The following is a 25,602-nucleotide window of genomic DNA, read 5'->3' as shown; positions in this document are numbered from 1 at the left end:
CCAAAACCTCTTCAACATCATCTTCGTCAACTTCCACAAGCCAAACTCACTTTGTCCTTACTTCGTTCACCACGATTGAAACGCTTAATTATGTCTAGTTTTACGCTAAGTGTAACACCCTTATGAGCTCTTTTAGGCTTTTCCGTTATCTTAGAACTCATCTTGCAAACGGCTGCTCACAGGCACGTGTTTAAGCAATGCCGGCTAGAATGCAGTTCCAAATCCAGGGGAGAGCGGCTGCTCGGGGTGTGCGCTGCTTTTTTTTTTGCGCACTGCCTTTTCTTGTTACAGTGAAAACACATGTTAACGAAAACTGGTAACTAATGTAGGTCTTTCGTAACTGTGTAGTTTCGTAAAGCGAACGTTTGAAAAGCGGGGGACACTTGTACCCATAAAAGTAAGTGAACAAGTCTATGTCTATTACACAGAAAAGATTTCCCTGTGTATTCCTCCCATATATATATTTTCATTTAGGTGGGGGAAAATGGAGTGAATGAATGAATTTTAAAAATTGAGTAATATAAAATCCACATTATAAATATTTCTTGAAATAGGTATAACACTGTCTCTTTTTGCTTCCGTTTATCTTATCAACACTTTTAAAGTTAGCCAAACCTTATGGCTCTTCTTCTGGGCTGTCTTCAGAAAACTCACAGTCTCTTCCTGATACTCTCTAACCCTCTTCCCGTCCCCTGCTTTCTCGGTTCTCTTACTATTTCCCAAGCAGATCAAGATAACTGCTCAGCCAGGCTTTCCCTCAGTTTGATCACGCTGACGGGCAGCCCTCTGTTCCTCATGTCTGTAGTTGCTTCTTCCACTGTCTGATACAGTTGCATACCATCTTCATAAAACACCCGCAGTTTATCAGGGTACGGAGTTTGGAATCTAATCTTTCCTTGCTTTAATATTTGATTTACTGCAGAGTATTTATATTTCTGCAGGACCGCTGGGGGGGGGGGTAATCTTGATTGAAATATATTAATTTCCCGTCCAAAAACACCCTCTTCTTACCCCAGGCCCTTTGTAGAATCTCCGCCTTGGTATTGTATCGAAGGAATCTAATTACTATTGAGCGTGGCTTATCTCCTCTGTCTCCAGTAGGCCTCAGGATGAGCGCACGATGCGCCCTCTCAGTTTCAAGCTCCATAGTGGAGGGAATCTCTAGCGCGTCCGGCAGCAACTTTCCTACAAACTCCATCATAGATAAACCCTCCGCTCCTTCGGGAACATTGTATGTCCTGATATTTTCCATCGCGATCTTCCCTCCTGGTCAAGCAATTTACTTTCCTGTTGATTTAATATTTTTATCGTCTTACTTAGTATCTGTTCCACGTTTTGCCTGAGACCCATTTTCACTGCTCTAACTGTGCCTTAACAGTCTAGGAAAGGAGAAGAAGCTTACGAGATACTTACCTCGCCCAAGCCTGATGAGTCAAAGCCACTCTTAACACTGGCCCACTCACACAATTGCCACTCCACTTGCCCCTGTCTTATTTTTATTCGCCTTTGTTAATGAATCCTGTTCACTGATTGGTCATAGTTCAAACTCCAAAAGCTGCTGTGAAGCGGGCTTTTTAAAATCTTCAGTCATGGACCTGTGTGAAGTCACCTTTTCTTCTCACGCGCCCGCTCACTGATTGGCTGCAGTTCAGACTGATGAAGGTAGAGCAGTGGATGTGGTGTACATCGGTTTTAGTAAGGTGTTTGATACGATTTCACACAGTCGATTCATTGAGAAAGTCAGAAGGTAAGGGATCCAGGGAAACTTGTCTGTGTGGATTCAGAATTGGCTTGCCCATAGAAGGCAGAGGGTGGTTGTTGATAAAGCGTTTTCTGCCTGGAGGTTGGTGAGCAGTGGTGTTCTGCGCAGGTCTGAGCTGGGACCCTGCTCTTTGTGTGTTTATTTTTATAAATTACCTGGATAAGGAGGTGGAAGGGTGAATTTGTAAGTTTGCAGATGACATAAAGATTGGTGGTGGTGTTGATAGTGTAGAAGATTGTTGTAGGTTACAACAGGACTTTGAAAGGATACAGAGCTGTGCTGAGAATCTGGAAAAGTGTGAAGTGATACACTTCAGAAGTTTGAACCTGGAGGCAAAATACAGGGTTAATGACAGGATTCTTAGCAGTGTGGAGGAACAGAGGGAACTTGGGGTCCGGGTCCATGTCCATAGATGTTGCCGTGCAAGTTGGTAGGATGTTTAAGAAGGTGTATTTTGTGTTAGTCAAGGGATTAAGTGTAAGAGCTGCAAGGTAATGTCGCAACTCTTTACAGTTCTGGCTAGAACTCACTTGGAATATTATGTTCAATTCTGGTCACCTCATTGTAGGAAGAATGTGGAAGCTTAAGGGAGGGTGCCAGATTTACCAGGATGCTGCCATGAGGATAGATTGAGAGAGCAAGGGTATTTTTCTTTAGAGCAAAGGAGGGTGAGAAGTGACTTGATAGAGGTTGTCAAGCTGATAAGAGGTAGCGATCTCGTGGATAGTCAAACTTTTTCCCAGAGTGGGAATGACTAATATGAGGAGGCATAATTTTAAAGTAAGTTATAAGGGATGTCAGGTAGTTTTTTTAAAACTCAGAATGTGGTGGGGTGGAGGCAGATATGTTAGGGACATTTAAGTGGCTCTTGGTCACATGGTTGATAGAACGATGGAGGGCTATGGAGGAAGGGGAAAGTTAGATTGATGTTAAGTAGGTTAAAAGGTTGGCACAAAATTGTGGGCTAAAAGGCCTGTACTGTTCTGTAATGTTATATATTTCTACTTTTTTTTTTGTCTATCCCATTCTTTGGCAGTGCTGCAGAACAAGCAAGTATTGTAAAAATCCTTCTAATCTTGACCCTTCCTCCCTCCTGGGGAACCTTGGGTCTCCCTGCTGTCCATCCATTACATGCACACCTGCAACTACTATATGTGCACAATATTTTTGAAGCGTTTTTAAATGTAATTTGTTTTGTTAAAAATCTGCTTTATTTACTTTAGGCATTCCCGTTTTGGGGGAACATACCTCATACAAGGCTTGAAATCAATTGCAAATAGGGATGTTGTTTGTCACATGGGAGTTCACAAGGTGAGTGAAAACTTTACAAATGTTTGGTCTATTTACTATAATTGGCATTTAGAGATGGAATTGGCAGCAGCAGCTTAAGTTCAAATTTAATTGTCATTCAACTATACATGTGAATATAGCTAAACGAAACAGTGTTCCAAGGTGCAGTGTTGTGTAGTTAATATTTAAGTAAATATTGTAAATATATTGTTTGATTAAGTGTTGTTTGTTTCAATAATTCATTACAGATTATATGTATAAATACATGAATTGCATACAGCATCACGCTACCACGTGATACGTGCGCACCTCACTTAAAGTAAACTCAAAGTTAGACTCACATTTTGGATTCCTGTGTCTTCCTTTGAATTAGTTTAATGTTTTGTAGTAACAAATTCCAGTCCCAACAGTCACACACAGCACAAGACACATATAGCACATATAATTACGATAGCAGTAAAAGATAATAATAATATAGCCCAAGTCCATGAGTGTCATGAACTGTAGAATGATGGTGCATGAGATGTTGTCCTGGAGCCACGTTTTCTGCAGCAGTTCCTCATCTCGTAGCTGCAGACAAACACAATTTGGCAGCACCAATGAGAAAGGCTGACCCCCAGCCCAGCATGGATGCCCGCTGCGCAGCAACTGAGGCCATACTGTTCCCCCGCCGTCAGTCTCACCAAGAAACCAGTGAACTGGACTTGCAGTTTCTACGTTACCACTGTCCAACAGCGTCTTGTGATCACAAGAAAAAAAAGGCAATAATAACACTTTTGCTCAGAGAACTGCCACTCACTGGATGTGTTTCGCACCATTCTCTGTAAGCTCTAGAGACTGTTGTGTATGAAAATCCCAGGAGATCAGCAGTTTCTGAGATACTCAAACCAACGATTTTCTGTAGTCAAAGTCATTTAGATCATATTACTTCCCCATTCTGATGTTCAGTCTGAACGACAACTTGAGTCTCTTGACCATGTCTGCATGCTTTTGTGCATTGAGTTGCTGCTACATGATTGGCTGATTCAATATTTGCATTAATGAGCAGGTATACCTAATAAAGTAGCCACTGATTGTATATGTATATTGTTTTATTGTGTTCAGTGAGCTAGTGAATAACTTCTTGCCTTGAATGATGTTCAAGTGAATAGAAGATAATTTTAAAATAGTAATTATATAAGTATTGTATGCTCTGCTGTTGTGTCAGACCAATTACTTGCTACTCTAAACGCATGATATATGGGTTGCAGAGAGTCGGGATTGGAATTGTAGTAGTTTTGATTTTCACTCTAACGTTTGATCAGTTTTGATATTTATTTAATTATTATTTATGAATTATCATAGTTTAAAAACTACAGTCACGACTGTGGCAAGAAGACCAGCAAAGTTCCAAGGAGGAAACAGGCTGCAGTAGAGGTGGAGAGCAAGCGGCGTTCTGCTCTGAATGTGAGGTTGTTCCTGAAGGAATTTTGTGTTGATTTCTTGGAGAACTGTTATAACAGACTGATGTACGTAGTAAAGGTAAGTTGGTAAGGTGTGTGCTACTTTATCCCTGTTTGCAAGCAATGTTTTGAAAAATAGTTGTTGGATTGGGATGCAGAATTTTTTTTTTGTAGTTTAACTTTCCAATGCTGATAGGAAGCATAGCTTATATAGTTAGATATTTTGGCCACTCTTAACTGAAATAACACTGCAATTAAACGGGAACTGTGTGCATACACAAATAATGCTTTAATCTATAACTGTGTGTTCGTTCCATTTATAGGACAATCTCATACGTGAAAAAGCACAGCAGCATGATGAGACCTACTACCTATGGGCCATGCCCTTCTTCATGAGGTTCAACAGGGTGTATAGGTTCCGCCCTGAACTGGTATCCGAGACTGTCACCATTCGAGCGTTTCACTTTGTGGAGCGTAATATCACCAACTACTATGAGATGATGCTAACCGACAAGGCAGCGGCTAGTTCTTGGTCAAGACGGTAAGGCAAACTGATTCCAAAGGGCGAAGGAATACGCCTTTATTTCTATCTCTCTTAGTTTGGAGAGGGGTGGTGTAAAGAACTGTCAAATATATTAAGTTCTTGCATTCCACTTGGCTGCATTTACCACATTACGTTTGTTTTTCTTCTCTAGTTTTATTCCGGTTTCATTAATTTTTCCTACAGATGCTCCCTGATCTCTAGTGCAGTGCCCAAGTGGGAACTCATTGATTTTTCTCTTTTAACCCACAATTGTTGCATGGTCTTGTCTCCTGAGTTATTATGGTGATGTAATTTAATTCAGAATAGACTGGATTAAATGTATAACTGAAGGAAGAGCTAGTAAGATATTTTAAAGTGGGAGGGGGAGGGGGAAGCCCTTGGCTTCATCCCTCCCTCTCCTGTCTTCTCCTATCATTTTGGATCTCCCCCTCCCCATCCCACTTTCAAATCTCTTACTAGCTCTTCTTTCAGTTAGTCCTGACGAAGGGTCTCGGCCTGAAACGTCGATTGTACCTCTTCCTAGAGATGCTGCCTGGCCTGCTGCGTTCACCAGCAACTTTGATGTGTGTTGCACTGTTTTATCCCCCCTTGTTCAATCCCTTCCTACCTATGTTCGTGACACTTCTCACACTCTGAAACTTTTCGATGATTTTAAGTTCCCTGGCCCCCACCGCTTTATTTTCACCATGGATGTCCAGTCCTTATATACTTTCATCCCCCATCAGGAAGGTCTCAAAGCTGTCCGCTTCTTTTTGGATTCCAGACCTAACCAGTTCCCCTCTACCACCACTCTGCTCCGCCTAGCAGAATTAGTCCTCACTCTTAATAATTTCTCCTTTGGCTCCTCCCACTCCCTCCAAACTAAAGGTGTAGCCATGGGCACCCGTATGGGTCCTAGCTATGCCTGCCTTTTTGTTGGCTTTGTGGAACAATCTATGTTCCGAACCTATTCTAGTACCTGTCACCCACTTTTCCTTCGCTACATCGACGACTGCATTGGCGCTGCTTCCTGCACGCATGCTGAGCTCGTTGACTTCATTAACTTTGCCTCCAACTTTCACCCTGCCCTCAAGTTTACCTGGTCCATTTCTGACAGCTTCCTCCCCTTTCTAGATCTTTCTGTCTCTATCTCTGGAGACAACTTATCTACTGATGTCTACTATAAGCCTACTGACTCTCACAGCTATCTGGACTATTCCTCTTCTCACCCTGTCTCTTTTAAAAATGCCATCCCCTTCTTGCAATTCCTCCATCTCTGCCGCATCTGCTCTCAGGATGAGGCTTTTCATTCCAGGACGAAGGAGATGTCCTCTTTTTTAAAGAAAGGGGCTTCCCTTCCTCCACCATCAACTCTGCTCTCAAACGCATCTCCCCCATTTCACGCACATCTGCTCTCACTCCATCCTCCCGCCACCCCACTAGGAATAGGGTTCCCCTTGTCCTCACCTACCACCCCACCAGCCTCCGGGTTCAACATATTCTCCGTAACTTCCGCCACCTCCAATGGGATCCCATCACTAAGCACATCTTTCCCTCCCACCCCCCCCCCCGTTTTCCGCAGGGATCGCTCCCTACGCGACTCTCTTGTCCATTTGTTCCCCCCATCCCTCCCCACCGATCTCCCTCCTGGCACTTATCCTTGTAAGCGGAACAAGTGCTACACATGCCCTTACACTTCCTCCCTCACTACCATTCAGGGCCCTAGACAGTCCTTCCAGGTGAGGCGACACTTCACCTGTGAGTCGGCTGGGGTGATATACTGCGTCTGGTGCTCCCGATGTGGCGTTCTATATATTGGTGAGACCCGACGCAGACTGAGAGATCGTTTCGCTGAACACCTATGCTCTGTCCGCCAGAGAAAGCAGGATCTCCCAGTGGCCACACATTTTAATTCCACGTCCCATTCCCATTCTGACATGTCTATCCATGGCCTCCTCTACTGTAAAGATGAAGCCACACTCAGGTTGGAGGAATAACACCTTATATTCCGTCTGGGTAGCCTCCAACCTGATGGCATGAACATTGACTTCTCAAGCTTCTGCTAATGCCCCACCTCGTCCTCGTACCCCATCCATGATTTATTTATATACACTCATTCTTTTTCTCCCTCTCTCCTTTTTCTCCCTCTCTCCCCCTCACTATACTCCTTGTCCATCCTCTGGGTTCCCCCCCCCTTTTCTTTCTCCCTAGGCCTCCTGTCCCATGATCCTCTCATATTCCTTTTGCCAATCACCTGTCCAGCTCTTGGCTCCATCCCTCCCCCTCCTGTTTTCTCCTATCATTTCGGATCTCCCTCTCCCCGTCCCACTTTCAGATCTCTTACTAGCTCTTCCTTCAGTTAGTCCTGACGAAGGGTCTCGGCCTGAAACGTCGACTGTACCTCTTCCTAGAGATGCTGCCTGGCCTGCTGCGTTCACCAGCAACTTTTACATTTTTTCTGCTCAGAATCAGGTTTATTATCATCGGCATGTGACGTGAAATTTGTTAACTTAGCAGCAGCAGCAGTTCAATGCAATACATAATCTAGCAGAGAGAGAAATAATAATAAATAAAATAAAACATAATAAACAAGTGAATCAATTACATATACTGAATAGGTTATTAAAAAATGTGCAAAAACAGAAACACTGTATATTAAGGAGAAGTGAGGTAGTGTCCAAAGCTTCAATGTCCATTTAAGAATTGGATGGCAGAGGGGAAGAAGCTGTTCCTGAATTGCTGAATGTGTGCCTTCAGGCTTCTGTATCTCTTACCTGATGGTAACAGTGAGAAAAGGGCATGCCCTGGCTGCTGGAGGTCTTAAATAATGGACGCTGCCTTTCTGAGACACCGCTCCCTAAAGATGTCCTGGGTACTTTGTAGGCTCGTGCCCAAGATGGAGTTGACTAGATTTACAACCCTCTGCAGCTTCTTTTGGTCCTGTGCAGTAGCCCCTCCATACCAGACAGTGTTTTAGACATTTAGTAACTGCCAGGATGAAAATGCTCGGACTGACTTATGGTGTTTAATAACCAATAAGACAAAAAAGATTGCATACTACAGCTAAAAAAGACCTTTTTCTTTCAGAATGCATCTGGCTCTGAAAGCTTACCAAGAGCTGCTCAGCACCATTAATGAAATGGACCACTCCAAGGACGGAAATCTGCGAGAGAGTGCCAGAGTTATCAAATGTAAGATTTTTAAAGAAATAAACAAACTAATTTGCATTTCCATCCAATTGTTTGACCTGGAAAACTGCAAAATCAAATGTATTTCATGCTTTTCGTTCCTGCGTTGTGTATGGTTTTAAAAAATTGCAGACCTGGTTCTTCTACCTCTTGTCCCTGTCTTGATCTAAAACGACCTACCACTTTGTAGCTGATGAGAGCTTGTTTGAAAAGTGTTAATAAACAATTATATTGGGATCTGCATCCATGCCTAATCACTTGACATCCTCATTTTTCAGCTGAAGTCACTGGATAATGATGGAGCTGAAAGCCATGTTAATTGTGACATTCCACTCTTCATTTGTAGTTTGCATCACAGCTAAACCTGTAGACACTTTCAGCAGGGCCAGCATTTTCCTGGCTCCATTGCAGCCAGGAATGAGATGATTTCCTACCACCTCCCTTCCTCACTGCAGTCTTAATCAGTCTTCACAGAAACCTGAAGTTGAATCCTTTGTGTTGTTACATATTTATTGGCTAACCTATTGAGGTAGAACCAGTGTAGGGTATAAATGATAAATTCTGTTACTATAAATCTCAATGTAGTGTAAGTAATAATATTACAAAATGCCTGTGTTTCACAAGACAGGCCTTGAGGTGAGATACAAACACGAGATTCTGCAAATGCTGGAAATCCAGATCAACGCGCTCAAGATGCTGGAGGAACTCGGCAGATCAGGCAGCATCTATGGAGAGGAAGCAACAGTTGATGTTATCTATTTATTCCTCTCCATAGAAGTTGCCTGACCTGCTGAGTTCCTCTAGCATTTTGAGTGCGTTGCTTTGAGGTGAGATTGTCACTTTAAATCATTAATTGATGGAATTGGGGTGTTCATCGATATAATTAATATAGTTTTGTAAGAAGGAAATTGATTCTTATTCATGTGGATATCTTTTATGTACCAGGCCTACCCTCAAATTCTTTACTGCTTACATTTCCCATAGAAAACTTCTATCAGAATCGTTCATGTGTTAGTGGGCAGGCTGGGGGAATGGGGGTGGTCTTCGGAAATGTGCATGTACGGAAGTTGAAATTACTCTCCTGAGAGCAAAAAGATTAATGGATGTGGAAGTAATCCACCCAAGGGGATTACATGGGAGGTGGGGGCTAATATATCAAATGACACATATTTTAAATTGAAATTTAGGAATTCAATTGGCTTATGATTCTGTTTGCGTTTTGTCATTTTCAGGTAACATCTTCTATGTTATGGAGTTCCGGGAATTGTTCTTAACATTATTCCGGAAGTTTGATGCAACCACGCAACCCAAGTCATTTTTGAAAGATCTAGTTGAAACCACCCATCTTTTCATCCGGATGATTGAGAAATTCTGTAAAGGCAAAAATAATCTTATTGTGCAGGTAATATTGGTGTTTAAGTCACACCTGGTGCTACAGCCATCAGTTTAAAAAAAAAATTCTATTCTAGAGTTCAGAGCAAGCTGAGTTCTTTCCTTTCCCCAAGGTTAAGATTTCAATGGGATATGACCTTGTGCTGAATTGCAAGGTATTTGGGTAGGTGACCAAAAGCTTGGTCAAAGAAGATTTTAAGAATCATCTTAAATGAGAAGGGAGCGGAGTGGTGTAGGGGGGGAGATCCGGATCTTGGGGACACGGAAAGGAGAGAGAGAGGGGCAGGGAGTTATAGAGAGGGAGTTCCAGAGCTCGGGCAGTTACAAGCACAACAGCCAGAGCTGGAGAGATGGAGGGATTGAGAGGTTGAAATTGGAGGACTGCAGAGATCTTCCAGGGACTGGAGGAGTTATAGGGACAAGACCATGAAGGCATTGTAAATAACAGATATTGTGGTCTTGTGATGGTGGTTGCTCAGAATATAGTTGTTTGAATATTTCCTATTTATTGAAACAGAGAAAGAACGTGAAAAAGAAGAAGCCGAAATCAAATCAGAATGCACCTGCTTCATCAGAAAAATCCCAAGAAGAACTTGAGGAAATCTGGAAAACAACATTGGAGCAGCTTGGCAGATGTGCAGAGGTACAGGCCAGATAGATAAGTACCAAGCTAAGATCCCCTCGAAATGGCTATTTGTAATGATCAGAGTTGCTGAAGAATATATCTTTCATGCTGCAGTCCAGGGTTGCAGTGTTTCTCCATTAACGTAATACCAAAATTTGATGCATTTTGTGTTTTAATTGCCTTTTCTTTCCTGACGCCAGCCCCCTAGGCCTGAGTTGACGTAGTAGTAGCAGTAGTTTCTTTCCTGAAAGGTCCGATATATATTCAAAGTTCAAAGTAAATTTATTAGTGAAGTACATGCAGTATACATCATCGTATACAGCCCTGACATTTGTTTTCTTGCAGGCATTACTCAGTAAATCCAAGAAACATAAATGGAATCAATGAAAGACCACACCTAACAGGATGAACGAACAACCAGTGTGCAAAAGACAACAAACTGTGTAAATACAAAATAAAAAAAAAAGAAATAATAATAAGTAAATAAGCAAGAAACATTGAGAACATGAGATGAAGGGTCCTTGAAAGTGAGCCCAAAGGTTGTGAGAACAGTTCAGTGATCGGGCAAGTGAAGTTATCCCCATTGCTTCAAGAGCCTGATGTTTGAGGGGTAATATACCTGTTCCTCAACCAGGTGATGTGGGTCCTGAGGCTCCTGTACCACCTTCCTGAGGGCAGCAACGTGTGGTGGGGGTCCTTGATAATGGATGCTGCTTTCCTGCGACAGCGTTCTGTGTAGATGTACTCAGTGGTGGACTGGGCCATATTCACTAATTTTTGTAGGATTTTCCATTCAAGGGCATTAGTGTTTCTGTACCAGGCCGTTATGCAACCATTCTCCACCAGATATCTATAGAAGTTTGTCGAAATTTTAGTTGTCACGCGGAATCTTCACAAACTTCTAAGCAAGTAGAGGTGCTGCTGTGCTTTCTTCGTAATTGCACTTATGTGCTGGGCCCAGGACAGGTCCTCCGAAGTGATAACACCGAGGAATTTAAAGTTGCTGACCCTCTCCACCTCTGATGCTCCAATGAGGACTGTCTCATGGACCTCTGCTTTCCTCCTCCTGTGTCAATAATCAACTCTTTGTTCTCACTGACATTGAGTGAGAGGTTGTTGTTATGACACCACTCAGCCAGATTTTCAGTCTCCTTCCTATATGCTGATTCATCACCACTTTTGATTCAGCCTACGACAGTGGTGCCATCAGCAAGCTTGAATATGGCATTGGAGTTGTGCTTAGCCACACAGTCATAAGTATAAAGTGAGTAGAGCAGGGGGCTAAGCACACAGTCTTGTGGTGTACCTGTGCTGATGGAGATCTTGGAGGAGATGCTGTTGCCAATCCAAATTGACTGGGGTCTGCAAATGTGGAGATCGAGGATCCAATTACACATGAGATATTGAGGCTTAGATCTTGAAGCTTATTGATTAGTTGTGAACAGATGATAGTATTGAATGCAGAGCTGCAGTCGATAAGGAGACCATAAAATGTAGGAGCAGAGTTAGGCTATTTGGCCCATCAGGTATGAAACATAGAAAATAGGTGCAGGAGTAGGCCATTCGGCCCTTCGAGCCTGCACCACCATTCAGTATGATCATGGCTGATCATCCAACTCAGAACCCTGTACCAGCCTTCCCTCCATACCTCCTGATCCCTTTAGCCACAAGGGCCATATCTAACTCCCTCTTAAATATAGCCAATGAACTGGCCTCAACTGTTTCCTGTGGCAGAGAATTCCACAGATTCACCACTCTCTGTGTGAAGAAGTTTTTCCTCATCTCGGTCCTAAAAGGCTTCCCCTTTATCCTCAAACTGTGACCCCTCGTTCTGGACTTCCCCAACATCGGGAACAATCTTCTTGCATCTAGCCTGTCCAATCCCTTTAGGATTTTATACGTTTCAATCAGATCCCCCCTCAATCTTCTAAATTCCAACGAGTATAAGCCTAGTTCATCCAGTCTTTCATCATATGAAAGTCCTGCCATCCCAGGAATCAATCTGGTGAACCTTCTTTGTACTTCCTCTATGGCAAGGATGTCTTTCCTCAGATTAGGGGACCAAAACTGCACACAATACTCCAGGTGTGGTCTCACCATGGCCTTGTACAACTGCAGTAGTACCTCCCTGCTCCTGTACTCGAATCCTCTTGCTATGAATGCCAGCATACCGTTCGCCTTTTTCAGCACCTGCTGTACCTGCATGCCCACTTTCAATGATGGTGTATAATGACACCCAGGTCTCATTGCACCTCCCCTTTTCCTAATCAGCCACCATTCAGATAATAATCTGTTTTCCTGTTTTTGCCACCAAAGTGGATAACTTCACATTTATCCACATTAAATTGCATCTGCCATGAATTTGCCCACTCACCCAACCTATCCAAGTCACCCTGCATCCTCTTAGCATCCTCCTCACAGCTAACACTGCCGCCCAGCTTTGTGTCATCCGCAAACTTGGAGATGCTGCATTTAATTCCCTCATCCAAGTCATTAATATATATTGTAAACAACTGGGGTCCCAGCACTGAGCCTTGCGGTACCCCACTAGTCACTGCCTGCCATTCTGAAAAGGTCCCGTTTATTCCCACTCTTTGTTTCCTGTCTGCCAACCAATTCTCTATCTACATCAATACCTTACCCCCAATACCGTGTGCTTTAAGTTTGCACACTAATCTCCTGTGTGGGATCTTGTCAAAAGCCTTTTGAAAATCCAAATATACCACATCCACTGGTTCTCCCCTATCCACTCTACTAGTTACATCCTCAAAAAATTCTATGAGATTCGTCAGACATGATTTTCCTTTCACAAATCCATGCTGACTTTGTCCGATGATTTCACCGTTTTCCAAATGTGCTGTTATCACATCTTTGATAACTGACTCTAGCAGTTTCCCCACCACCGATGTTAGGCTAACCGGTCTATAATTCCCCGGTTTCTCTCTCCCTTTTTTAAAAAGTGGGGTTACATTAGCCACCCTCCAATCCTCAGGAACTAATCCAGAATCTAAAGAGTTTTGAAAAATTATCACTAATGCATCCACTATTTCTTGGGCTACTTCCTTAAGCACTCTGGGATGCAGACCATCTGGCCCTGGGGATTTATCCACCTTTAATCCCTTCAATTTACCTAACACCACTTCCCTGCTAACATGTATTTCCCTCAGTTCCTCCATCTCACTGGACCCTCTGTCCCCTACTATTTCTGGAAGATTATTTATGTCCTCCTTAGTGAAGACTGAACCAAAGTAATTATTCAATTGGTCTGCCATGTCCTTGCTCCCCATAATCAATTCACCTGTTTCTGTCTGTAGGGGACCTACATTTGTCTTAACCAATCTTATTCTTTTTACATATCTATAAAAGCTTTTACAGTCAGTTTTTATGTTCCCTGCCAGTTTTCTCTCATAATCTTTTTTCCCCTTCCTAATTAAGCCCTTTGTCCTCCTCTGCTGAACTCTGAATTTCTCCCAGTCCTCAGGTGAGCCACTTTTTCTGGCTAATTTGTATGTTTCTTCTTTGGAATTGATACTATCCCTAATTTCCCTTGTCAGCCACGGGTGCACTACCTTCCTTGATTTATTCTTTTGCCAAACTGGAATGAACAATTGTTGTAGTTCATCCATGCGATCTTCAAATGCTTGCCATTGCATATCCACCGTCAACCCTTTAAGTGTCATTTGCCAGTCTATCTTAGCTAATTCATGTCTCATACCTTCAAAGTTACCCTTCTTTAAGTTCAGAACCTTTGTTTCTGAATTAACTATGTCACTCTCCATCTTAATGAAGAATTCCACCATATTATGGTCACTCTTACCCAAGGGGCCTCTCACGACAAGATTGCTAATTAACCCCTCCTCATTGCTCAATACCCAGTCTAGAATAGCCTGCTCTCTAGTTGGTTCCTCGACATGTTGGTTCAAAAAACCATCCCGCATACATTCCAAGAAATCCTCTTCCTCAGCACCCTTACCAATTTGGTTCACCCAATCTACATGTAGATTGAAGTCACCCATTATAACTGCTGTTCCTTTATTGCACACATTTATAATTTCCTGTTTAATACCATCCCCAACCTCACTACTACTGTTAGGTGGCCTGTACACAACTCCCACCAGCGTTTTCTGCCCCTTAGTGTTATGCAGCTCTACCCATATCGATTCCACATCCTCCCGGCTTATGTCCTTCCTTTCTATTGCGTTAATCTCCTCTTTAACCAGCAACACCACCCCACCTCCTTTTCTTTCATGTCTATCCCTCCTGAATATTGAATATCCCTGAATGTTGAGCTCCCATCCTTGGTCACCCTGGAGCCATGTCTCTGTGATCCCAACTATATCATATTCATCAATAATAATCTGCACTTTTAATTCATCCACCTTGTTACGAATGCGTCTTGCATTGACACACAAAGCCTTCAGGCGCGCTTTTACAACTCTCTTAGCCCTTATACAATTATGTTGAAAAGTGGCCCTTTTTGAAGCTTGCCCTGGATTTGTTGGCCTGCCACTTTTACTTTTCACCTTACTACTTTTTGCTTCTACCCTCATTTTACACCCCTCTGTCTCTCTGCACTGGTTCCCATCCCCCTGTTGTGAACTAACCTCCTCTCGCCTAGCCTCTTTAATTTGATTCCCACCCCCCAACCATTCTAGTTTAAAGTCACCTCAGTAGCCCTTGCTAATCTCCCTGCCAGGATATTGGTCCCCCTAGGATTCAAGTGTAACCCGTCCTTTTTGTACAGGTCACGCCTGCGCCAAAAGAGGTCCCAATGATCCAAAAACTTGAATCCCTGCCCCCTGCTCCAATCCCTCAGCCACACATTTATCCTCCACCTCATCGCATTCCTACTCTCACTGTCGTGTGGCACAGGCAGTAATCCTGAGATTACTACCTTTGTAGTCCTTTTTCTCAACTCCCTTCCTAGCTCCCTATATTCTCCTTTCAGGACCTCTTCCCTTTTCCTACCTATGTCATTGGTACCTATATGTACCACGACCTCTGGCTCCTCACCCTCCCACTTCAGGATATCTTGGACACGATCAGAAATATCCCGGACCCTGGCACCAGGGAGGCAAACTACCATCCGGGTTTTAGGACTGCGTCCACAGAATCACCTATCTGACCCCCTTACTATCGAGTCCCCTATTACAACTGCCCTCCTCTTCCTTTCCCTACCCTTCTGAGCTACAGGGCCAGACTCTGTGCCAGAGGCACGGCCACTGTCGCTTCCCCCAGGTAAGCTGTTCCCCCTAACAGTACTCAAACAGGAGTACCTATTGTCATGGGGCACAGCCACCGGGGTACTCTCTATTACCTGACTCTTCCCCTTCCCCCTCCTAACTGTGACCCACTTGTCTGCCTCCCGTGGCCCTGGTGTGACCACCTGCCTGTAACTCCTCTCTATCAACTCCTCACTCTCCCTGACCAGACGAAGGTCATCGAGCTGCAGCTCCAGTTCCCTAACGCGGTCCCTTAGGAGCTGCATCTCGGCGCACCTGGCGCAGATGTGAACGTCTGGGAGGCTTGGAGACTCCAGGGCCTCCCACATCCAGCACTGAGAACAACAAACTGCCCTCACACTTATACTGCCCGTCTCCTCAAATAACAACAAAAAATGAATACCAAACCTTCCTCGCCTCGCCCATTTCCGCCTAAGCCCGGTGAGCCGAAGCCCTTAAGCCTTCACTCTGCTCCCGGCTCACTCCGCAGCATGCAAACTACGCTGCCTGCTGTATGAGGCTCTGTTCCTTTCAAATCTTCCGCGCTTCACTGCCCGACGTCACACGCCTGCGCAGTCCTGCCTCTCTGAACGCCGATGGGGAAAAAAACCAAAAAATTCAAAAATGTCTTCCTCCGCACTCCCGCTCCAATTCTCAGACTTCCTTCTTCGAATCAAACCCGAAGCAGGATTTCTGTCCTTTTAAATCTTCCGTTTGATCTGACATTTCATCGTGGCTGATCCATTTCCCCCTCAGCCCCAATCTCCTGCCTTCTCCCTGTATCCCTTCATGGGTCCTGACTAATCAAGAATCTATCAACCTCTGCCTTAAATATGCCCAATGACTTGGCTTCCATGGCTGCCTGTGGCAACAAATTCTACGGATTCACCACACTCTGGCTCAAGAACCTCCTCCTCATCTCCACTCTACATGGACATCCCTCTATTCTGAGGCTGTGCCCTCTGGTCTTAGACTCCCCACCATCAGAAACATCCTCTCCAAATATACTCTTTCGAGACCTTTCAACATTTGATAGATTTCAATGAAATCCACCCTCCCTCGCTCTTCTGAATTCCAGTGAATACAGGTCCAGAGCCATCGAAAGCTCCTCTAGAACTGCTTGTAGGATTGCTAGAAAGCTCCTTGCTTTTATATTCTAGTCCTCTTGAAATAAATGTGAACATCACATTTGTCTTCATCACCTCCAACTCAGCCTGCAAATTAACCTTTAGGGAAAATCCTGCACAAGGACTCCCAAGTCCCTTTGCACCTCAGATTTTTAAATTTTCTCTCCATTTAGAAAATAGTCTGCACTTTTATTTCTTCAACCGAAGTGCATGACCATACACTTCCCGACACTACATTCTATCTGCCAGTTGTTTGTCCATTCTCCTAATCTGTTTAGTCCTTCTATAGCCTCCCTGCTTTCTCAACACTATCTGCCCCTCCACCTATCTTCGTGTTGTCTGAAAGAGCAAACTGATGTATGCACCTTTGCTGTCCATTTGTTCCAGAGTTGAATGAAGAGCCAATGAAATGACATCTGCCTTGGACCTGTTGTGATGGTAGGCAAATTGGAGCAGATCAGTAATGTGTTATAGGCATTGGCTTTCCTCCTTATTATGTAGCTAAATGATCTTTCCACATTAGTTTTTTTAATGGAAAGTTTCAGCAAGATTTTCACCTGTGTGGAAGCTTTGTAGTTGAGCTGGATTGTGCCTTGACTGATGTTGCAGCAGAGATCACTGGCTACTGATTGGGTACTGAGAGTAGTGAAAGCCTTAACTACAATCAGCCAATCTTGCTGTATGTCTGTTTGTTTGATCTTTCCAGTGATTGATGAATCAGGAATAAGGAGACATTGATACAAAAGGAAGAACTTGTGCTTTTTCAGCACATTTAAAAATCTTAGGATGTTCCAGAGTGTTCTACAGCCAATGAAGTATTTTTGGAGGGCACATAATCTCTATTTACAATGTAGGAAATGAAATACAGTGGCATACAAAAGTTTTGGGCACCCCTGCTGAAAATTTCTGTTACTGTGAATAGTTAAAGTGAGTAGAAGATGAACTGATCTCCAAAAGTCATAAATTTAAAGATAAAACATTCTTTTCAACAGTTTAAGCAAGATTAGTGTATTATTTTTGTTTTGTACAATTTTAGAGTGGAAAAAAAGGAAAGGAGCACCATGCAAAAGTTTGGGGACCCCAGGAGATTTGAGCTCTCAGATAACTTTTACCAAGGTCTCAGACCTTAATTAGCTTGTTAGGGCTATGGGCTTGTTCTCAGTCATCGTAGGAAAGGCCCAGGTGATGCAAATTTCAAAGCTTTATGAATACCCTGACTCCTCACATCTTGTCCCAACAATCAGCAGCCGTGGGCTCCTCCAAACAGCTGTCTAGCACTCTGAAAATTGAAATAAATGATGCCCACAAAGCAGGAGAAGGCTATAAGAAGATAGCAAAGTGTTTTCAGGTAGCTGTTTCCTCAGTTCGTAATGTAATTAAGAAATGGCAGTTAACAGGAATGGTGGAGGTCAAGTTGAGGTCTGGAAGACCAAGAAAACTTTTGGAGAGAACTGCTTGTAGGATTGCTAGAAAGGCAAATCAAAACCCCCGTTTGACTGCAAAAGACCTTCAGGAAGATTTAGCAGACTCTGGAGTGGTGGTGCACTGTTCTACTGTGCAGCAACACCTGCACAAATATGACCTTCATGGAAGAGTCATCCGAAGAAAACCTCTCCTGCGTCCTCACCACAAAATGCAGTGTCAGAAGTTTGCAAAGGAACATCTAAACAAGCCTGATGTATTTTGGAAATAAGTCCTGTGGACTGATGAAGTTAAAATAGAACTTGTTGGCCGCAATGAGCAAAGGTACAGTTGGAGGAAAAAAAAGGGTGCAGAATTTCATGAAAAGAACACCTCTCCAACTGTTAAGCACGGGGGTGGATCGATCATGCTTTGGGCTTGTGTTGCAGCCAGTGGCATGGGGAACATTTCACTGGTAGAGGGGAAGAATGAATTCAATTAAATACCAGCAAATTCTGGAAGCAAACATCACACTGTCTGTAAAAAAAAAAGCTGAAGATGAAAAGAGGATGGCTTTTACAACAGGATAATGATCCTGAACACACCTCAAAATCCACAATGGACTACCTCAAGAGGCGCAAGCTGAAGGTTTTGCCATGGCCCTCACAGTCCCCCGACCTAAACATCATGGAAAATCTGTGGATAGACCTCAAAAGAGCAGTGCATGCAAGACGGCCCAAGAATCTCACAGAACTAGAAGCCTCTTGCAAGGAAGAATGGGCGTAAATCCCCCAAACAAGAATTGAAGGACTCTTAGCTGGCTACAGAAAGCGTTTACGAGCTGTGATACTTGCCAAAGGAGGTGTTACTAAGTACTGACCATGCAGGGTGCCCAAATTTTTGCTTCGGGCGCTTTTCCTTTTTTGTTATTTTGAAACTGTAAAAGATGGAAATAAAAAAGGAATCTTGCTTAAAATATTAAAGAAATGTGTCATCTTTAACTTTATGCCTTTTGGAAATCAGGTCATCTTTTACTCGCTTAGTTATTCACAGTGATGGAAATTTTGACCAGGAGTGCCCAAACTTTTGCATACCACTGTACATGCACAGCAGGCTTCCACAAACAACAATATCCTAATGGCCAGCAATAATCCGACTGGGAGATTGGTGAATTACTGCCAATCCTGGAACCAAGCATAGTTTATCTGAAATTCTTGAATTCAGTCTTTCTAGTATTCTTGATCTATATTTCACATGTCCAGCATCTGCAGTGTCTTACATCTGTTTTCATTCATCTTCTATTTGTACCTCCTCCAGACATTTGAGTTGATGTCCTTCACTACCCTCTTTCAACTGGCACCGCTGCTGCTTGGGTCATTTAAGCTCTCCTTGCCTCCAATCCTCCCCACTCTGTGAATTAATGTGTTTAATTTCTAACTTCACCCAGTTCTGATGAAAGGTCATCAATCCGAAACATCCACTGTTTCTCTCTCAACAGAAACCCTTTGCCCTACTGAGCCTTCCCAGCATTTAACTCTTTATTTCAAATTTCCATCATCACACTAGCATCTTTTGTGTCTACCTGAGACCAGACAGGACTACCATTTAATGTCTGACTTAAAAGATGCAATTCTGAGTCTTGCATCATCAGAGATTTGTTTACTTGTAGGGATTCACAGTAGAACAAAGAAATACATTAATGAAAACCTTTACCCAAAGACTGACAAGCAAACAATGTGCAAAAGAGCAACCAATGTGCAAAATCTGGGAGAAAAGGACAATAAAGTGTATTGAACATGGAATTGGGATTGTGCTTGATTAGAGTAAATGTTGTCTCCCACCAATTTAATTTGTGCTTTAGTGTTCCAGTCCACTTCCTGGTGTTTTATGTGAAATAAAACCAAATTCCTTATTTCCTAGAACCAACCCACCAAGCAGAATAATCTGCTGAGTACTATGTATCAAACTATATGCCTAAACTAGTCTTGGCCAGATGCAAGACTTTTATATAAAGAAGACATAAAGTAGTTCACCTTCTCATATTTTTCTGTACCACCTCACCCAGAATCCACTACCATGTCTGACTCCTTGACTTCCCAAGCTGAGTAGTTGAACAAGGCATGTGTTTGTTTTCCAGGGACAAGAGGCTCTGCCAGAGGATTTGGTCCCATTTGATGCTGCCTCAGAAGTCCCTGTGGAGGAGCAGAGGACTGAAGCTATGATTCGCATACAGGATGCAATGCTGGCCAGCAAAGCCGCAGAGGCCCTAGTGCTTCTTCGAGCAGCACGGTATCTATTTATTAACTTTGAAGCACTGTAAACTCCTGAATAACCTAGCTTGTGATGAAATGGTGCATCGATTTGTTAATATTGATCTTTCGAATGTGGTGCCAGTTGCACTAAACAATCTGCCGGAGGAACTTGGCGGGCCGAGCAGCATCTGTGGAGGGGGCGGGGTGAAGAATATTGATCGACATTTTGGGTTGAGACCCTGCGTCAGGACTGAGAGTAGAGGAGAGGTGGTCAGCATCAAGAGGTAGTGTTTATCAGTTCATTGTCCTTTCAGAAATGTGATGACAGAGGGGAAGAAGCTGTTCCTAAAACGTTGAGTATGTATCTTCGTGCTCCTGTACCTCCTTCCTGTTGGTAGTAATGAGAAGGGAGCGTGGCCTGGGTGATGGGGGTCCTTCATGATGGATGCAGCCTTTTTGAGGCATCGCCTTTAGAAGGTGTCCTCATTGGTAGAGAGGCTAGTGCCCGTGGTGGAGCTGGCTGAGTTCACAACTTTCTGCATCTTTATCCGATCCTGTACAGAGGCCCCTCCATATCAGACGGTGATGCTAATAGAATGCTTTCCACAGTACATCTGTGGAAATTTGTCAGTCTTTGGTGACATACCAAATCTCCTCAAACTCCGAATGAAATAGTGGGTGAAGGTGGAGACAGCTACTGGAGGATGATAAGCAGGAACACAAAGCAGATTGTTCAGCAGACTGTGTGTTGTTCCTAATTCCAGCATCTGCAGTCTCTTGTGCCTCCTCTGTGGTTTATGTTGTCTTATGCTTGATAACTTTTTTTAATCCTTGAGGGTTTTGGGTATTTTTATCTCTTCACATTTACCTGACCTGATGGCCAAACAAACAGGCGGAGGAGCTAATCATGTTTAACCTTGCCCCATGGCTCTAATCAACTGAACGTACCTGAACAAGTTGAATTGCGGTACCATTTGCATTCTTTCATAAATAGAATCTTACTAGAGGTTTGAAAACTGACTGCTGTGGAGTGTTTTTGTTTGCTGTTTGCCACACAGAAAACAAATAGGGTGCCCAAGACTTTTGTGCAGTACTATATTTCTCAATGTGGAGTGGAGAGCGAGTTAGTAAATCTGGCAGCAGCAAAGGATGTTGGGAATGGCGAGGGTGGGGCGCTGTGGGAGGGTGTGGGACAGGTGGCAGAGAAGAAGTGCTAGGGGCGGGGGGTTGGTGGCATGGGTGCAGACTCCTCCAGCCCAGAGACACCAGGCGAGGTCATTTGATTCCAAGCAATTGGTTTATTGATCACTACAGAATGTCTCTCTGGTGCTTCCTGCTCTGTTCCCCTTTTTCCGGTCCTGATTCCCCTCTCCCTGCCACCTTCCCACTCTCAGCCCATGATAGAGATTCATATCAGAACCAGTTTTATCATCACTCAAATATACTTTGAAATTTTTTTTGCGGCAGCAATATAGTGCGATACATAAAACTGTGTACTGTACTGTGTAAAAGTCTTAGCTATATATATGTGCCCAAAACTTTTGCACACTACTGTGTATTCCCCATGTGTAATGCGCTGTAAGGATTCACTGCTTTCCCCTAGACGAACGCGAGCTGGCCGAGCCTGAGGTTTACACTGCTTTGACTAGCTCACAGACCACAAAATGAGTGGTGATCTCCAAAAACACACTATGCATTGATTGAGTGTCGAATGCTTATTCCCACAGGGAAGTGTGGCCTGAAGGTGATGTTTTTGGCTCTGCTGACTTGCTGCTTGATCAAGAGTTTGAACTGCTTAGACAAATACTGTTTGCAAATTTGCCAAGTGAGTATTTTAGCTGCCTTCATTGTGTTTGTCACTGTTCTGAATATTGTCCCTGAAGTTCTGATTGCTTACTCTGTATTCATTCGGCAGGGCTACCAGCTGCTGAAGTTGAAGACAGTGAAGAATTTCGGGATGAAGAAATAGAAGAGGAAGAAACAGAATCTGTGAGAGTAACAGAAAGTGAATTTAATTTTTTGGATTATCTCAAAAGGTATGTTCTACGGATAATTGTTTTTTTTTAATTAAGCCACAGAAGGCCAAATAATCTTCCAGCTTCATTTGCACAATTCACTGAAGTATTCACAATGGACGTTCACAGAGTTAGGCAGAACGTAAAATAAATAATAATGTGGCAGTCACACAGGGTGAGGGCAGTTTTCACTTTTGGGAAAAAGGTTTGAATTCATCTGGACTGTGGGAAGTAAATTCATCTGCCTATTAGTAGTCATTGTCTCAAGTTAAAGCTTTATCAGTCTCAAAGCATTTCCTGACTGGCAGGACCCAAAGCACAAAAACTGTCCACAAGCTGTTTGCAAATTATAGGTGGACTTTAAGAGTAGCTTACAAAAACAAAGTACAAAGTACTGCAGTGAGTGCGTGGGCGGGCCAGTGAAAGAGTGGAGCTTTGAGGCTTTGACTTGAGAGGCTTCGACGAGAAGAGGCAGAGGACAAGCTAGCTCGCCTCCTTTTTTACAATGCCTCCTGATATGGTGATGTGCCTCTCATGTGAGATGTGGCAGTCTTGTGGGAACTCCCCTCTCCCGCAGAGTCACATCTGCCAGAAGTGCATACGGCTGGGCGATCTGGAAGACCGTGTAAGGAATCTGGAGCAGCAGCTGGATGACCTTCGATTCATAAGGGAGAATGAGGCAGTCATAGATGAGAGCTACAGGGAGGTAGTCACACCTCGGCTGTCGGAAGCAGGTCGTTGGGTGACAGTCAGAGGGGGAAAAGCGAAGGTGAGCAGACAGGTAGTGCAGAGCACCCCTGTAACCATTCCCCTGAATAATAAGTTTACCGTCCTGGATACTGTTGGCGGGGACGACGGACTGGGTGTGAGCCACGGTGGCAAGGCCTCCAGCACTGAGTCTGACCCGCTGGTGCAGAAGGGTGGGACGGAGAAGAGGAGAGCTGTCGTCATTGGAGACTCTATAGTCAGGAGAGCAGACAGGAGATTTTGTGGATGTGAGAAGGACACCCGCATGGTTTGTTGCCCCCCGGGTGCCAGGGTCCGGGATGTCCCTGACCGGGTGCACGACATCCGGGAGGGAAAGCAACCAGAAGTCGTGATACATGTTGGGACCAACGACATAGGCAGGAAGAGGGATGAGGTCCTGAAGTGTGAGTTTTGGGAACTAGGCAGAAGGCTGAAGAACAGGACCTCAAGGGTGACACTCTCAGGGTTGCTGCCAGTGCTACGTGACAGGGATGGTAAGAATTGGAGGAGATGGCAGTTGAATGCGTGGCTGAGGAGTTGGTGCAGGGAGCAGGGTTTTAGATTTTTAGATCATTGGGATCCCTTCTGGGGAAGGTGGGACCTGTACAGATTGGATGGGTTGCACCCGAACTCGGGGGGGAGCAATATCCTTGCAGGTAGGTTTGCTAGCATGGTTCGGGAGGGTTTAAACTAATTTGCAAGGGGGATGGGACCCAGAGCGATAGAGCAGTGAAAGAAGTGCATGGAGTAAAGCTAGATCTAATATATAAAGAGACTTTGAGGAAAGAGAAGCAGAATAAACGGTGTAAAGGCAGTAAGGTAGAAGGGCTGAAATGTGTGTACTTCAATGCAAGAAGCATCAGGAACAAAGGTGATGAACTGAGAGCTTGGATACATAACATGGAATTATGATGTAGTGGCCATTACAGAGACTTGGCTGGCACCAGGGCAGGAATGGATTCTCAATATTCCTGGATTTCAGTGCTTTAAAAGGGATAGAGAGGGTGGAAAAAGGGGAGGAGGGGTGGCATTACTGGTCAGGGATACTATTACAGCTACAGAAAGGGTGGGTAATGTAGCAGGATCCTCTTTTGAGTCAATATGGGTGGAAGTCAGGAACAGGAAGGGAGCAGTTACTCTATTGGGGGTATTCTATAGGCCCCCTGGTAGCAGCAGAGATACAGAGGAGCAGATTGGGAGGCAGATTTTGGAAAGGTGCAAAAATAACAGGGTTGTTATCATGGGTCACTTTAACTTCCCTAATATTGATTGGCACCTGATTAGTTCCAAGGGTTTAGATGGGGCAGAGTTTCTTAAGTGTGTCCAGGACGGATTCCTGTCACAGTATGTGGACAGGCCGACCAGGGGGAATGCCATACTAGATCTAGTACTAGGTAATGAACCGGGTCAGGTCACAGATCTCTCAGTGGGTGAGCATCTGGGGGACAGTGACCACTGCTCCCTGGCCTGTAGCATTATCATGGAAAAGGATAGAATCAAAGGGGACAGGAAAATTTTTAATTGGGGAAAGGCAAATTATGAGGCTATAAGGCTAGAACTTGCAGGTGTGAATTGGGATGATGTTTTTCCAGGGAAATGTACTATGGACATGTGGTTGATGTTTAGAGATCTCTTGCAGGATGTTAGGGATAAATTTGTCCCGGTGAGGAAGATAAAGAATGGTAGGGGGAAGGAACCATGGGTGACAAGTGAGGTGGAAAATCTAGTCAGGTGGAAGAAGGCAGCATACATGAGGTTTAGGAAGCAAGGAGATGGGTCTATTGAGGAATATAGGGAAGCAAGAAAGGAGCTTAAGAAGGGGCTGAGGAGAGCAAGAAGGGGGCATGAGAAGGCCTTGGCGAGTAGGGTAAAGGAAAACCCCAAGGCATTCTTCAATTATGTGAAGAAAAAGATGACAGGAGTGAAGGTAGGACCGATTAGAGATAAAGGTGGGAAGATGTGCCTGGAGGCTGTGGAAGTGAGCGAGGTCCTCAATGAATACTTCTCTTCGGTATTCACCAATGAGAGGGAACTTGATGATGGTGAGGACAATATGAGTGAGGTTGATGTTCTGGAGCATGTTGATATTAAGGGAGAGGAGGTGTTGGAGTTGTTAAAATACACTAGGACAGATAAGTCCCCGGGGCCTGATGGAATATTCCCCAGGCTGTTCCACGAGGCGAGAGAAGAGATTGCTGAGCCTCTGGCTAGGAACTCTATGTCCTCGTTGTCCACGAGAATGGTACCGGAGGATTGGAGGGAGGCGAATGTTGTCCTCTTGTTCAAAAAAGGTAGTAGGGATAGTCCGGGTAATTATAGACCAGTGAGCCTTACGTCTGTGGTGGGAAAGCTGTTGGAAAAGGTTCTTCGAGATAGGATCTATAGGCATTTAGAGAATCATGGTCTGATCAGGGACAGTCAGCATGGCTTTGTGAAGGGCAGATCGTGTCTAACAAGCCTGATAGAGTTCTTTGAGGAGGTGACCAGGCATATAGATGAGGGTAGTGCAGTGGATGTGATCTATATGGATTTTAGTAAGGCATTTGACAAGGTTCCACATGGTAGGCTTATTCAGAAAGTTAGAAGGCATGGGATCCAGGGAAGTTTGGCCAGGTG

At 44.0% G+C, this 25,602-nt stretch overlaps 1 protein-coding gene across 2 annotated transcripts in view; it reads left to right on the top strand.

Moving 5' to 3' along the window:
- timeless (timeless circadian clock) overlaps positions 1 to 25,602 on the top strand; it is an 86,508-nt gene that overhangs the window by 23,271 nt on the left and 37,635 nt on the right. For both annotated transcript variants that reach the window (XM_072248769.1, XM_072248768.1), the window contains exons 9-17: positions 2,986 to 3,073; positions 4,397 to 4,573; positions 4,818 to 5,035; positions 8,105 to 8,208; positions 9,438 to 9,607; positions 10,115 to 10,240; positions 20,110 to 20,261; positions 21,952 to 22,049; positions 22,140 to 22,260. In XM_072248769.1, the coding sequence (XP_072104870.1) occupies positions 2,986 to 3,073; positions 4,397 to 4,573; positions 4,818 to 5,035; positions 8,105 to 8,208; positions 9,438 to 9,607; positions 10,115 to 10,240; positions 20,110 to 20,261; positions 21,952 to 22,049; positions 22,140 to 22,260 (1,254 nt within the window). The remainder of the gene's footprint in view (positions 1 to 2,985; positions 3,074 to 4,396; positions 4,574 to 4,817; positions 5,036 to 8,104; positions 8,209 to 9,437; positions 9,608 to 10,114; positions 10,241 to 20,109; positions 20,262 to 21,951; positions 22,050 to 22,139; positions 22,261 to 25,602) is intronic.

Source organism: Mobula birostris, chromosome X (assembly GCF_030028105.1).
Source record: "Mobula birostris isolate sMobBir1 chromosome X, sMobBir1.hap1, whole genome shotgun sequence".
NCBI classification, from domain to species: domain Eukaryota; kingdom Metazoa; phylum Chordata; class Chondrichthyes; order Myliobatiformes; family Myliobatidae; genus Mobula; species Mobula birostris.
Note: the sequence above shows the minus strand (reverse complement) of the source record. Positions and strands in the feature narration are given on the sequence as shown.